Raw genomic sequence first — 12,348 nt, forward strand, 5'->3', positions numbered from 1 at the left:
CATGGTCTTTGCGTACAGTGGTAATGGGGTCACAGAGTGGGGTCTTGTGTTGGAGACCAATAATTGGATCTCAATAGTCACGGCACTGTTGTGAAACACAACAGATAAATGCGTATGACTTGTAGGCATTTCACTAGATTAACAAAAGCTACAAAGATGTGCAAGAGAACTTAAAACTTCTTTGGATGTACTTCCTAGTATTTAAATGCTGAGAGCTCAGTAGAGCACATCATATAATTCTGAAACCGGTAATGTGTCTTAGTTTTTTAACTTGGGGCATGGTCACCTCAACTCTCAATTCTTTTTACTTGCTCCAAATTAAACTTGGAACATCCTGTTCTTACAAAATCAATCAAGTACAAAGAGCACCATGGAAACCACAAAATGGGCAGTGAGGCTGTGAGCCAAGGTTTCCTGTACCTACCAGTCGGTAGAGCTCTGTAATGCTGATGTCCTCTGGATCCACCATTGCATACTCCTTCCTAGGCACCAGGTCCAGTCCCAGTTGTCTAGAAAACACATTGCAAAAGTTTGGGGGGAAAGTCATTTCTACAGAATATATGAAAAATCATCATTTGTACTGTATCACCCTAACATTAGCTATATTGCCCACCATGCTTCGTTCACTCCTACTGTTTACCTTGTATTAACTTGTTACCGCAGTTGGAATATCTGACATTGCTAAGCTGGTACCTGGGCATAATTTGAGAAACACAAGATGACAAAGGCAGGTAATCAGGGGAATGGGCTGGCACCAGAGGCCTTGATGCAGTGTGGTGGGGAGCCATGAGCACCCCACAAGTTACCACCACAGAAATCATTCCGCCTTGGACTGGGATAGAAGACAACAACAAGACATAATTTTGTTCTAGAAATCAGCATTGAGAAGAGGGGAGGTTAGCCTTTAGGACTATACCTGGCACTAAAATACACAGCTATGTCCAGAGTGAACACATTTCTCATGTGGATCTCTGGCAACATGCATGCAGTCTTCAGTCACGGCGAGCTCTGGGGTCAGTCATTAGGAGAAACTCAGGAAAGGCAGGGGACAGGAATTAAGGCAGCATAGTTTTAGGCCTGGGGCAGTGAAATGGTTTTATCTCTTGTTTCAGTAACTGCCACAGTAGCTTACTGTGCTGAAAGTGTTCTAAGGTGATACATCCAGCCTCAGTGGGACCAAGGATGGTGACTGATTTGTGATGTCCTACCAAAGAGAGAGGAAAAGGAGCATAACAGCCAGTTTCCCTCTGGAGACCTCAGTTAACATATTCGTCCCCAGGGTGCCTACTTTATTACACTGATATCAACGCTGTATCATTCTATTCCTCTACTTAACCAACCACAACCATCCCAAAGGTGCTGCAACAGCTTTGTAATGCTCTCTAGATCAAGGCCAAGATACTGGGTCTCCCCCAGACTCCCGTCAGTTACCCAATTCCAGATCTCAAGTGTAATTCTCAGGATAAACTGATCTTTGTCCCTTTCACGCTATTATTCTAACATGGAAGCCTTCTGCCATGGCTTTTCCAGTTATAAATCCACCGTTCCTCACTTGTGGGTTAAAGAAAAAAAAGAAAAATCCTGAAATTCTGTACCTTCCCCCAGAAGTCACTGGATTTCATGAGTAGAATTTATTAGTTCGGCACTTCATTCAAACCAGGCACTGACCCAGCTACTCTGAGGGGCAGCTGTTCTTAAGATTACACATCTGTGACCTTCTCAATGGCAGTATTAGTCTTAGACATGAAAAAAGTTTCTTATTTTTTTAATTATGTTTCTCTTTGAGAAACTTAAAAACCAAATTCCCATTCTCTAATTTTTGTTGAACTTTCAAATCACAAATAGCACTATGATTGGTTCTTAAAATAACCATGTCTCCCTGTTATGCACTGACTATGTCCTCCCAAAATATTTTTGTAGGAGCCCAATATGACCAACTTCACAATGACTATATTTGGAGACAGGGACTATAAAGAGGTAATAACGTGTTACATGATGTCCTAAGGTCCTACTACCAATAGGACTGATGTTCTCATAAGAGGAATAGACCCCAGAGATAACTCTCTATGCAGGCACAGAGGATAGGTCATGTGAGGACATGTCATGAAGGCAGCTGCCTGCAAGCCAGCAAGAGAGCCCTCCCCAGAAGCTGAATTTGTTGAACATGGATGCCTGGCCTCCAAAACTGTGAGGAAATAAATGTGCTGTTTAAGCCACCCAGTCTATGGCATTTTGTTATGGCAGCCCTAACAGGCTAGGACATCCCCCTTGGTACATCTCACTAGGGGTTCTGATAGGGTCTATTTCCATTCTCTACCCCATCCCAAGAGAGAACCCCTGCACTACAATGTTAAGGAATCATTTGACACCAGGTCAGTATTGCTGAGGAAAGATTACCTAGCAAAAGAAAGAGGATATATGACCACATACAAGTCATGTCATCTACCTTACCCACAACTCCTTCTATGAGAAACTGGCCCACCCATATTCTTTGCAGGGAGGCGTGCAGAAGTGCTGAGGCTATCTAGTCATTGAACCATGTCCCCTTACCGAGCAATAGCTGACTGGCTCATAAATAGGTGGCTGACTTGCCGATGAGTAATCCATGGACTGGCCAGTAGCTTAAAGAGGCTGGTATAAAATGCTCTGTCTAAATAGGAATAACAGATACTGGCTTTCAATGAGATTCCTTCTTTGAGTATTTGGACCTAGAAATTCAGAGCATCAGCCATGTGGCATGAGGAAGAAAAGATATATGAAGGGCATTTGTCTACATCACTAGATAATGAATAAAGGCTAACTCTCCAGAACCTGGAGCAGGTGTGAAGTCCAGAAACTTTCTGAGCTTGGGGTCCGGGAGGCCTGTAACTTCCAAGTCTCTTTCTCTCATAAGGCTCTGAATGTTCAACTTCTGGCTTCCTGGAGTCCTAGCTGTGTGGAGAGAGTTTTATCTCGTTCTATTTTGTTAATTCCTAGGTATATCCTTAGGATAATTCTCCCAATGTTTGGTTTTCTTAGCTCACAGAAGAGGATCAGGGCAGTGCTTTAAAACCACTAAGCAGCAGGTGCCTGGGTGGCTCAGTTGGTTGAGTATCTGACTTCAGCTCAGGTCATAACTTTACAGTTCTTGGGTTCGAGTCCCATGCTGGGCTTTGCACTGACAGCATGGAACCTGCTTCGAATTCTCTGTCTCCCTCTCTCTCTGCTCCTCCCCTACTCGTGCTTGTGCTTTCTCTCTCTCTCAAAAATAAAATATGAAACATTAAAACATAATGTTAAACTGTTTAAAATATTAAACATTAAAATATTTAAAAAAACAGTAAGAAGATATGAGGCAAAGTGGGAAGGGAGAAAATGGAAAGAGATCTCTCAGAATACAGGAAGCCAGAGCGGGGAGGGGAGGGTCAAGTTCTGCATCAGTGCAGTCATTAAACTGCTCCTGGACACCAGGAAAGGATGAATGGATTCCCCCTCCTGTTTGATCTTAGCAGAAAAGTCAAAGGACAGCACAGGGCGCTATGGGGAACAAAAACAGATCCCATTATTTTAGCTCTGTTTGATGCCTCCAGGTGAGAACACTTCTTTTCATGGGCCTGTTAGGGAATAAAACTGCTATCTCCCCCTCCTCTTCCTCCCAAGCATCCCACATCCTAAGGGCTTCCCTTTACCACTCAACAGCTGTGTAACATATAACTTGAGATCGAACATTCTTTTTTGTTTTTCCTAAAAGGAGAGAGAAGTTTACTGAATACACCGCAAGGGAATGGCAGGCAGGAGAGCAAAGAAGAGGCTGTCCACCAAGGTCAAACATTCTTAACTTATGTTCATCCAGAGATCTACATACTGACATATTCAATAGAATAATCTGGATTTGCTTTCCATTTGGCACTATTCAATAAAAAACTAATTTATACTTATAAGAATAGGTAAATGCACAATCTGTGTGCTGCAAGTTGTTTTTAAATAAGTGGTCAAAAAAATATGAGCCTTCAGAAAATTCACGAGTTTGCAGATGAGCTAAATAAATTATACTGCTCATTTTCATGCATTAATGTTTTACCAATTTACCATAAATTAGCCACAGAACTGCCCAAAGTACAAGCTAGAACTTATGTGAGTCAAAACTGAGTCATGATTCAGTCATAATTAATGTTTTTCTCTCTGTCATCATCTTCCTTCCTAAAACTGAAAAAGTATCATCTTCTCGCCTGCTCTGTACTTCTAAGTTATTTTTGATAAGATACTTCATCCAACTTTCTTCCTATTTACAAACTAGTCTTTAAGCTTGGACCAGTACAATGACTAGGAGCCAATATAATTCAGTGACAACTCAAAGTTTTTTCAAAATAGAAAAGAAACATATGATAGAGAGCATAGGTCACTTTCTAATAGCCATTAGACCCACCCTGCCAGGGCGGCCTCATCTCACAAGGCAACACTGAAGGCCCAGTGCAAACAGCTGCCAAGCTCCCTTCCTCAGGAAACGCTATGTGTTTGGAACCATGTTGCCCTGGAGCCAAAACGCCCATGGACCTCTGTTCAACCTACTCATTCCATGAGTGAAGAAAGTCGAGTCAAGAAGGACTCGGGAATTTGCCTCATGTCTTAAAAAGGCAGTGCTCCTAGTTGTCTTATGGCCATTCCACACCTAGGGTTGTTTATTCTCCACAGAAATGGATCTCATAGAGATAAATAAATTAGGGCTACCATAGTTGTCACCTGTAAAAGAATGAATGGCACATTTTGCTCAACAAAATAGCAGAAGGGCTCTGGGTGAGAATGAGGTTTAAGATGTGTTAGTAAGTCCATGTGTTCATACATGTAGCAGGTCACATCTTGGCAGAATCAAAAGTGATTCTCATCACTTGTGAGGGGTGCCTGGGTGGCTCAGTCAGTTGAGTGTCTGACTCCTGATTTCAGTTTCAGGTCATGATCCTAGGATTGTGGGATCAAGCCCCAAGTCAGGCTCTACACTGATCACGCAAAACTTGCTTAGGATTCTCTCTCTCCCTCTCTCTCTGACCCTTCAATGCTTGTGCATGTGTGCTCTCTCTCAAAATAAACATTTAAAAAACAGATGTTGGCAAGGAGAAAGGGGAAAACTTTGGCACTGCTGGTAGGAATGCAAAGTAGTGCAGCCCCTCTGGAAAACAGTATGGAGTTTCCTAAAACAATTAAAAATAGAACTATCCGATGACCCAGCAATTGCATTACTAGGTATTTATCCAAAGGATAACAAAGTGTTTTGTTAAGAAACAAAACAGATGAAAACGGGGAAGGGAAGGAAAAAATCAGATAAAAACAGAGGGAGGCAAACCATAAGAGACTCTTAAACACAGAGAACAAACTGAGGGTTGTTGGAGGGGATGTTGGGGGGGGATGGCTAAAAGGGTGATGGGCATTAAGGAAGGTACTTGTTGGGATGAGCACTGGATGTTATATGTAAGCAATGAATCACTGAGTTCTACTCCTGGAATCATTATTACACTATATGGTAATTTGGTTTTAAATAAAATTTAAGAATTAAAAAAGTAAAAATAAAAAAATAATTTTTAAAAAGGGGCTTTTGATAAAACAATTTCCTAAGCTCAGAGAAAAATAGCACACTAATTTCAAATCAGTTTTTCCAGGTTCAGTAAGAGGCAAATTTATCTGTGGTCTATACCCTGCCATTTTCTCCTTTCTGCCTGCTTTTTCTTTCATTCTGTAGTCCTAAGAGCCTTTCAAGGTCCAAACAGCAAATGGGGACTTGCAGAGAGGAAAGGAAGGAGGGCATGACCAAACAGGACATGGAAGGACCCTTCAGCTTCTTTCAAAAAGCTTAGGATCATAGTTAAAGCTTATTCTAATTTCTCACTCGTGTATTATTAACATTCATACTTAGTACAACATGAGCCTTGATTAGAGCTTTAAGTGAAGAGATTTACAGTGCTTGGCTGTTATTTTAGATTGGTCACTTACAGTTTTATTTAAAAGTAAATCTTGGTCTGCTTTTTACAGAGTTGTCTCAAGCAGCTCCTCAAAGAGGCTAATATATACACACAGGCAGAATTAGGGCAATGATGAATGCCCCACTGGTACACCTGTTTTAAGACTTTTAATGGGAGCTGTTAGCATTAGTGTCTCCCTCCAGATTACTCTGGTGACATATTACCATGGCACGGAAGTGGTATATATTAAAAGCAAATACACATGCCAAACCCAAAGCCTATTTTTAAGTTAAGACCTGTTTAGCAGAAGCCATATCTGGTTGATCCCTGTAAACACTTCATATTCTGTGAGCACATGCACACCGTCTGACCTCACAGGGTGCTAGAGAACAGCTTCTTGTCGCCCTCACCAGCCCTAGAGGATTACAGCGTGCAGCTCCACCAGTGACAGTCTGCACTAAGCACACAGAAGGAAAAAAGCTGAAAAAGCTCCATATGGCGTTTTCTGGAGTTATCACACGTAGTGACTCACACCTAGGTGGCATCTGTAATCAGACACTCCCCCCGCCCCCAACCACCACGATGGACGGTACTCACTCATTGCCCCAGTCCAGGCGGGCGGTAATGTGGCGCTTCACATCCTTCATCCGGTCGTGGGTCAGATGGCCCACCAGCACTTGCCGCCGCAGATCCAGGATTTCATTCATAATGTGCCACAGTCGGTGGAAGAGATCGCCTTCATTTCTCTGGGAACGACACAAATGTGGAATCGGTGGTCAGTCTCCACAATGAGTTGTGAGGTAGCCACGGAGGAAGGGGAAGGGTAATCCTGCTCACTCTGTGCTTGACACATTCTCCGTCAACAGTTACCTCTCCCCTCGTGCTGTCAATTACACTTGCCACTCCACACGCTTTCCTCCAGGTCACGATGCTGCTCTCCTGTCCAAGAGTCCAACCTCGCTTCTGAGACTCCCTAGCAAGACAGTGTCCTCACGACGCCTCCATACCTGGAGTCTGGACATCCAGTCTCCCCTTCTACCTCAAACTCTCCTTTCCGCAGCTCTCTCCCAATTCTACTGTCCTTCAAGGCTCCCCCTGGATTCCACTTCTGTCAGGAATCTTCCCTGATAAGTCTTGCCCCATGTTCTCTTCCCCCTTCTCTGAACAGTGGGTGCGCACAATTAAGGCCAATTCAGTAGAAAAGACTGTTGTCTAATTATTTCTTGCACATTGGTCTTAATGCTTTACTGTATTTCCCATCAGAAGCTGAGAACACGGAGGGCTCTCAGACTCATTCACTGCCACTGTCTGGTCACTCTTCAGACCTCTTAAAAGAAAACGCTGGTTTTTTTTTCTTGCTAAACATTCATGTAGATTTAAGATCTTCTCCCCCTGAGAAATTCATCAAGCAAGGCAGCTTAATGTAAGGAAAATGGGTTAAACTCACAGCTTCAAATCCTGGTTTTGTTACTTACTAGTTTTACAGGATTTGCGAGTGTGCTCTGTCATCTGTGAAACAGAGACAGTATGAACTTCCTGTAAGGTTGTTTTACAGACTAACTGGAGACAATGCTTGTGAAGAGACCAGTACAGCACAGTGACAAAGAGCACATATCCAGGAGCCCAAGTCGCTAACCTGCATTCCAACCGTAACATTTACTGGCTGAAAAATCTTTGGCAATTAACCTCTTTGCGTGTATTTTCTTATCTGTAGAATGGGTATCATTCTGTAAAGAGTATTGAGGGCCACTGTAAAGAGTAGTGAGTTAATATACTAAAATTGTGAGACTAATGCCTGGCTTGGAATGAATATCATGTAAGTGTCGGCTGTTATTAATACAGTTATAGTGAAGAGTGTAGTCCAGAATAAGCCCTCTAAAAACACTGTCTTTACCAAAAGCTACTCTAAATCTCTTACCCATAGACTTAGGGCAAAAACCATTTCTCAATGTCTGCCCTTCATCTTTCTTAATCAGAAGGTATGTTTTTACTTTCTACTAAAATATTAGTAGAGGACATTAAAGTATTGAGATTATCATACATCTCAAGTTCTCTACAATGATAAACTGCCAGAAACATCAAAGTTATGGGTGATGGGTAGAGAGGCTCAGTCAGAGCACATTTTTTAAATTTTATTTTTAAAAAATCCATGACATGTCTTCTCCCTTATCAATACTTAGTGACTCGAAGTGTTTTAATATACTGTGCAGGTTAAACAAATGTGCTAGTGAAATATGAAGCACTCTCCATAATACTATCCCTGGTGCTCTGAGATATAAATAATCACGCTCACAACTCCTAACGTGCTCCACTGAGCTTGCTCTTCTATCACTTTGCACTCTTTACTCATGTTATACACTTCCATACAAGTCATCACAGGGGCACTGCAATGCAATCCTCTAGTAATTTACTGCCCAGGGTCTGTGTTCTCCACTTGGTGTAGGCTCCCAACCACAGACACCAATCTGTCTTCAGCAGCCCCAGCAGCCGGAGAATGAATGGATAAATAACTTGTTTTATAGGAGGTCATATTGTGGATCCTGAGAGGTAGATTCTGTTTGAGTCATGGCAAACAATAAGGGCAGATCAAGAAAAACTTGAGGATGATGGTGGTCAGAAGGAAAGGTCAACTGAAGCAAAAGAAATTACATTAGGAAGATATAAAATAAGAAAAATCTTGTGCAGCAAAACGGAAAGCCAGTTCCCTCTTGAAAGGACTTGTCACACAGTGTCAGAGCCATATGCCTGGCTCTTGGAAAAGGTGTTTTACAGTTGTGCAGAAGGATGGGCTTGATTTTCTAATGATGCCCCCTCTAGTACTTAAGTATAAGAGAACGTTAAGATGAGAAGGAAGCTGGATCCTTCATAAAAATGAAAACCAGCTGGTCAGCTCTCTCTTTAGGAAAACGGACATACTGCATTCACCCTGACCAGCAAATCTGCTCTCCTAATATGCAAAAGCAGTACATATCTGGTCTGACAGCTAGTTGTAAAATGATGATTCTTGAAAAAACTGGATTTTAACACTGGACAGTTTTGAAGACCTATTTAGAAATATAAAAAATACTCTTGATTTAACATTAAATGAAAAGCGTAGGGTAAAATAATAAACACTTGGAACAAAACAGTATCTAAAGGTTCCTGCAATGCATTGGAAGTGTAGCAAAAAGTTAACTGAGTTATTTTAGTGTTTTAGAGAATGGGGACGTTTTCCTTTGCCTCAAAATGAAAAGAACGTAGGTTCTGGAGCAGTAGACCTACCTTTAGAGTCAAGTTTTACCACTTAGCATGGGGCACTGAATAGGATATCTCTGATAAGATTTGAGAATAAAAACAATCTGGAAGAACCCCAGGGAATAAAGATACAAAATATTAAGACAAAGGCCTGCACAGAGGTACTTAGTAAAAGATGGCTGCTGTATTCCTCCTAAGCTTTTTGTGGTTATATTACTGATATTTTATTAAGTGATATTTGAAAGAACATTATTCAAGCTCTTACCAATGACATTAAAAAGAGCAACTAGCATTTCTCAAGTATTCACCATGAGCTTTTAAGCTAAATGTTCTACTTATATTAAGTCCATCTCATAAACTGCTTACAATTTATAAGATTTTAGCCTCATCAAACATCTTCCAGTGGAGAAGCCGGGTACCTTAAACACACTGGACAAGAACGTGGATGCTCAAGTATGATGAACTTGAGACAAAACACTGGGCTTGAAACATTCTTATCAGGAAAAAAAGAAACCAAAAGGTCCAACATAAATAGACCAGTCAGCCTCATTTTCAAGGTCAAAAATCTGTTATCTCCAGGTGAAACTTCATATTTGTGCCCAACATAACTGACTACCATCCAGTATCAGGGGGAACTTTTAAATAACTCTCTCTCCATCTCCATTACTCAGGACATTAAAAGGTGGAAAGGTTACTCCTAGAGCTTACAACACAGAGATATACAAGCCAATCAAGTATGTCCCCAAAATAGAGGCCCACAACCTGAAAAGCAGGTAAAAATAGCTAGATAAGGCAGAATCAAGAGGAAATCCAACTTTGTTCCCCACAAGCAGCCTCATAAAAGGGAAAGTGCTGGTGTTCTATCTCAACAAATGGATGACACTTCCATGGCCATTACTTTTATAACTCTTAGGTTGGGTATTTAAATGATGTAATGATTTGGACATTTCAAACAGTTTCATTTCCACATTAATATTATGTCCAATGTTATTTTAAGTGAAATAACACTCAGATTTTATATTCTTTCTAATATAAATTTTTTTAAAAAAATCTGAAAAGGAGATCTGCATTTCCTTTGCAGCCTCTCAGCACAGAGCCCTTGAGTTCAGTTATCTTGACTTTGCATTTACCTCATTCCAGCAAAGCTTAGAGTGGCATTTCATCTAAGAGTGTCCTGGGGATTTTACTAGTGAGTCTAAAGCCACCAGCTCCAGGAGGTCGTGGTCAGAGAAATCCAACATCAAAAGGGGTTTTATTTTTAAGATATCCTTGCTTCAGTGAAATATCCTACTGCATTTTACATGTAACAGACAATAAAACCTGTCATTCTCTTCCAATGCCCTTCACTAATTTGGATTTTCTCTTTGACAAGCTGTTTCAAATCATTTTGTCAGGCTAAGTACACCTTTATATTTTGAACGCATCCCTTCAAATGATTAAGTTGTTCTATAAATGCCTTTGAAAATAAAAGGAGAAATAGCATTCATCTTCCTCAGAGATGTTCAGAGATCCAAAGTGAGGGCACTAGATTCACATGAGAATCCAGGCTCGATCATTTTCCAACTGCTTGGCCCAGAGCAAGTACTGTAATTCACTCTCTGCCCCATTTTCCTCATTCGTAAGCTGGGAATGATCATGGTCACAATTTCCTTGAATGGTTGTATGGATTAAATGAGATACTGCATATAGAGTACTTCTACAGGATTTGCAATACAGAAAGCTCTCAATAAAGACAATTTGTTATAATAAGTAAATAGGTACGTAACAACATCACTCCCAAAACATGGATCCCCTTGTTTTCAAGAAACATTCCTTTCCCTTGTATATTTAGAACATTCTTGTTCATTCTGCCTAAGGAGTCTGTCATTCTCAGTATACTTGAATCATTTACAGAAAATTAGAATCAAATGCCACCAATACTCCAACAAGGAATTTCTTTCTCTTTGAAGATTAAAAATACTCAGAAAGCCTAACACAAGTTCCATGTAAACCATTCTATTTGATTAGATGCCAGAAAAATCAACTTTTACATCCCTGCCATTTGAAAAAGAACTTATAAAACCCATGATTAGTGGACACACAGATTACAACAAGGCTATGTCTTGGGAGGCTCTCCATCTCTGATTTCTGGAAGTAAGTGCCTCAGAGAAGGTGCTCAACTATTAGTCAGCGCTTACCCTTGTTCAAACATTCCTTAAAAATAATTCTCTATCCAAAAAACCAGGCCATTGAAAAGTTACCACATAGAGCTGTTTCCACATGGTTCCCCAGTCTCTTAATGTCGATGTCATTTCTGTTATAACAGAGTCTTCAGTGGGAATAACCATTTCAAATTGTCTGTGAAATTAAAAGAGAAAAACAAAGTATGCATGCCGTTATCATTGACAATAATTTTATTTTAAACCCTCTAAAAGATAAAACTAGAAGAAGAAACTGCCTGATTATTTTGGGCTCTGCAGAAGTAATCAGGATCTGAGCATAGACCTGTGTGAGGGATGTCATGTGGGTTACGGCACTACAATACCAAAATGACCACCCACTTCATCAACATCAACTTTGAGGAGTGTGGTAAGAAGCAACATTATCAGAAGAGTTCTGCTCTAGCCACAATTTGACCACTAAACAACAACTCATTTAACCTCCCCAAACCTAAAAGCCTTCATGTAACATGAGATCACCAAGTTCACATAAACTATGAGATGGCTTTTGCTTTCCAAGCATTATGACCATAGGATTCAAAGATGACAGACTTGTTCGATGATCAGGATATTATGGTTCCAAACATCCAAAAGTGACTTAGTGTTATAAATATCTAGACACTGAGGTACATATTAAAGACTCACTTAATTTTCTTTTTAATGTTTATTAATTTTTGAGAGAGAAGGAGCACGAGTAGGGAGGGGCAGAGAGAAGAGAGGGAGACAGAGGATCTGAGGTGGGCTCTGCACTGACAGCAGAGAGCCCAATGAGGGGCTTGAACTGACAAACCGTGAGATCATGACCTGAGCCAAAGTCTGATGCTCAACTGACCAAGCCACCCAGGCTCCCCTCAACACTCACTTGACCTTATTAACACTTCATTTTTATTTTCTGTAAATGGGACCATGAAAAACAATTAGTGTATTAGTAATGTTATCATGCATCATAGAACTTAAGAGCTTTTGGGTTTTTTTAAATTTTTTTT

General features: G+C 40.7%; 1 protein-coding gene across 2 annotated transcripts in view; it reads right to left on the reverse strand.

The window, feature by feature from the left end:
* The window catches only part of DOCK4 (dedicator of cytokinesis 4), a 422,569-nt gene that overhangs the window by 216,180 nt on the left and 194,041 nt on the right, over nucleotides 1-12,348 (reverse strand). For both annotated transcript variants that reach the window (XM_039256914.1, XM_039256913.1), the window contains exons 5-7: nucleotides 11,405-11,501; nucleotides 6,528-6,676; nucleotides 425-509 (exon numbers count right to left, since the gene is read on the reverse strand). In XM_039256914.1, the coding sequence (XP_039112845.1) occupies nucleotides 425-509; nucleotides 6,528-6,676; nucleotides 11,405-11,501 (331 nt within the window). The remainder of the gene's footprint in view (nucleotides 1-424; nucleotides 510-6,527; nucleotides 6,677-11,404; nucleotides 11,502-12,348) is intronic.

This window comes from Hyaena hyaena, unplaced genomic scaffold (genome assembly GCF_003009895.1).
Source record: "Hyaena hyaena isolate Hyena2069 unplaced genomic scaffold, ASM300989v1 scaffold_594, whole genome shotgun sequence".
Classification (NCBI taxonomy): Eukaryota; Metazoa; Chordata; class Mammalia; order Carnivora; family Hyaenidae; genus Hyaena; species Hyaena hyaena.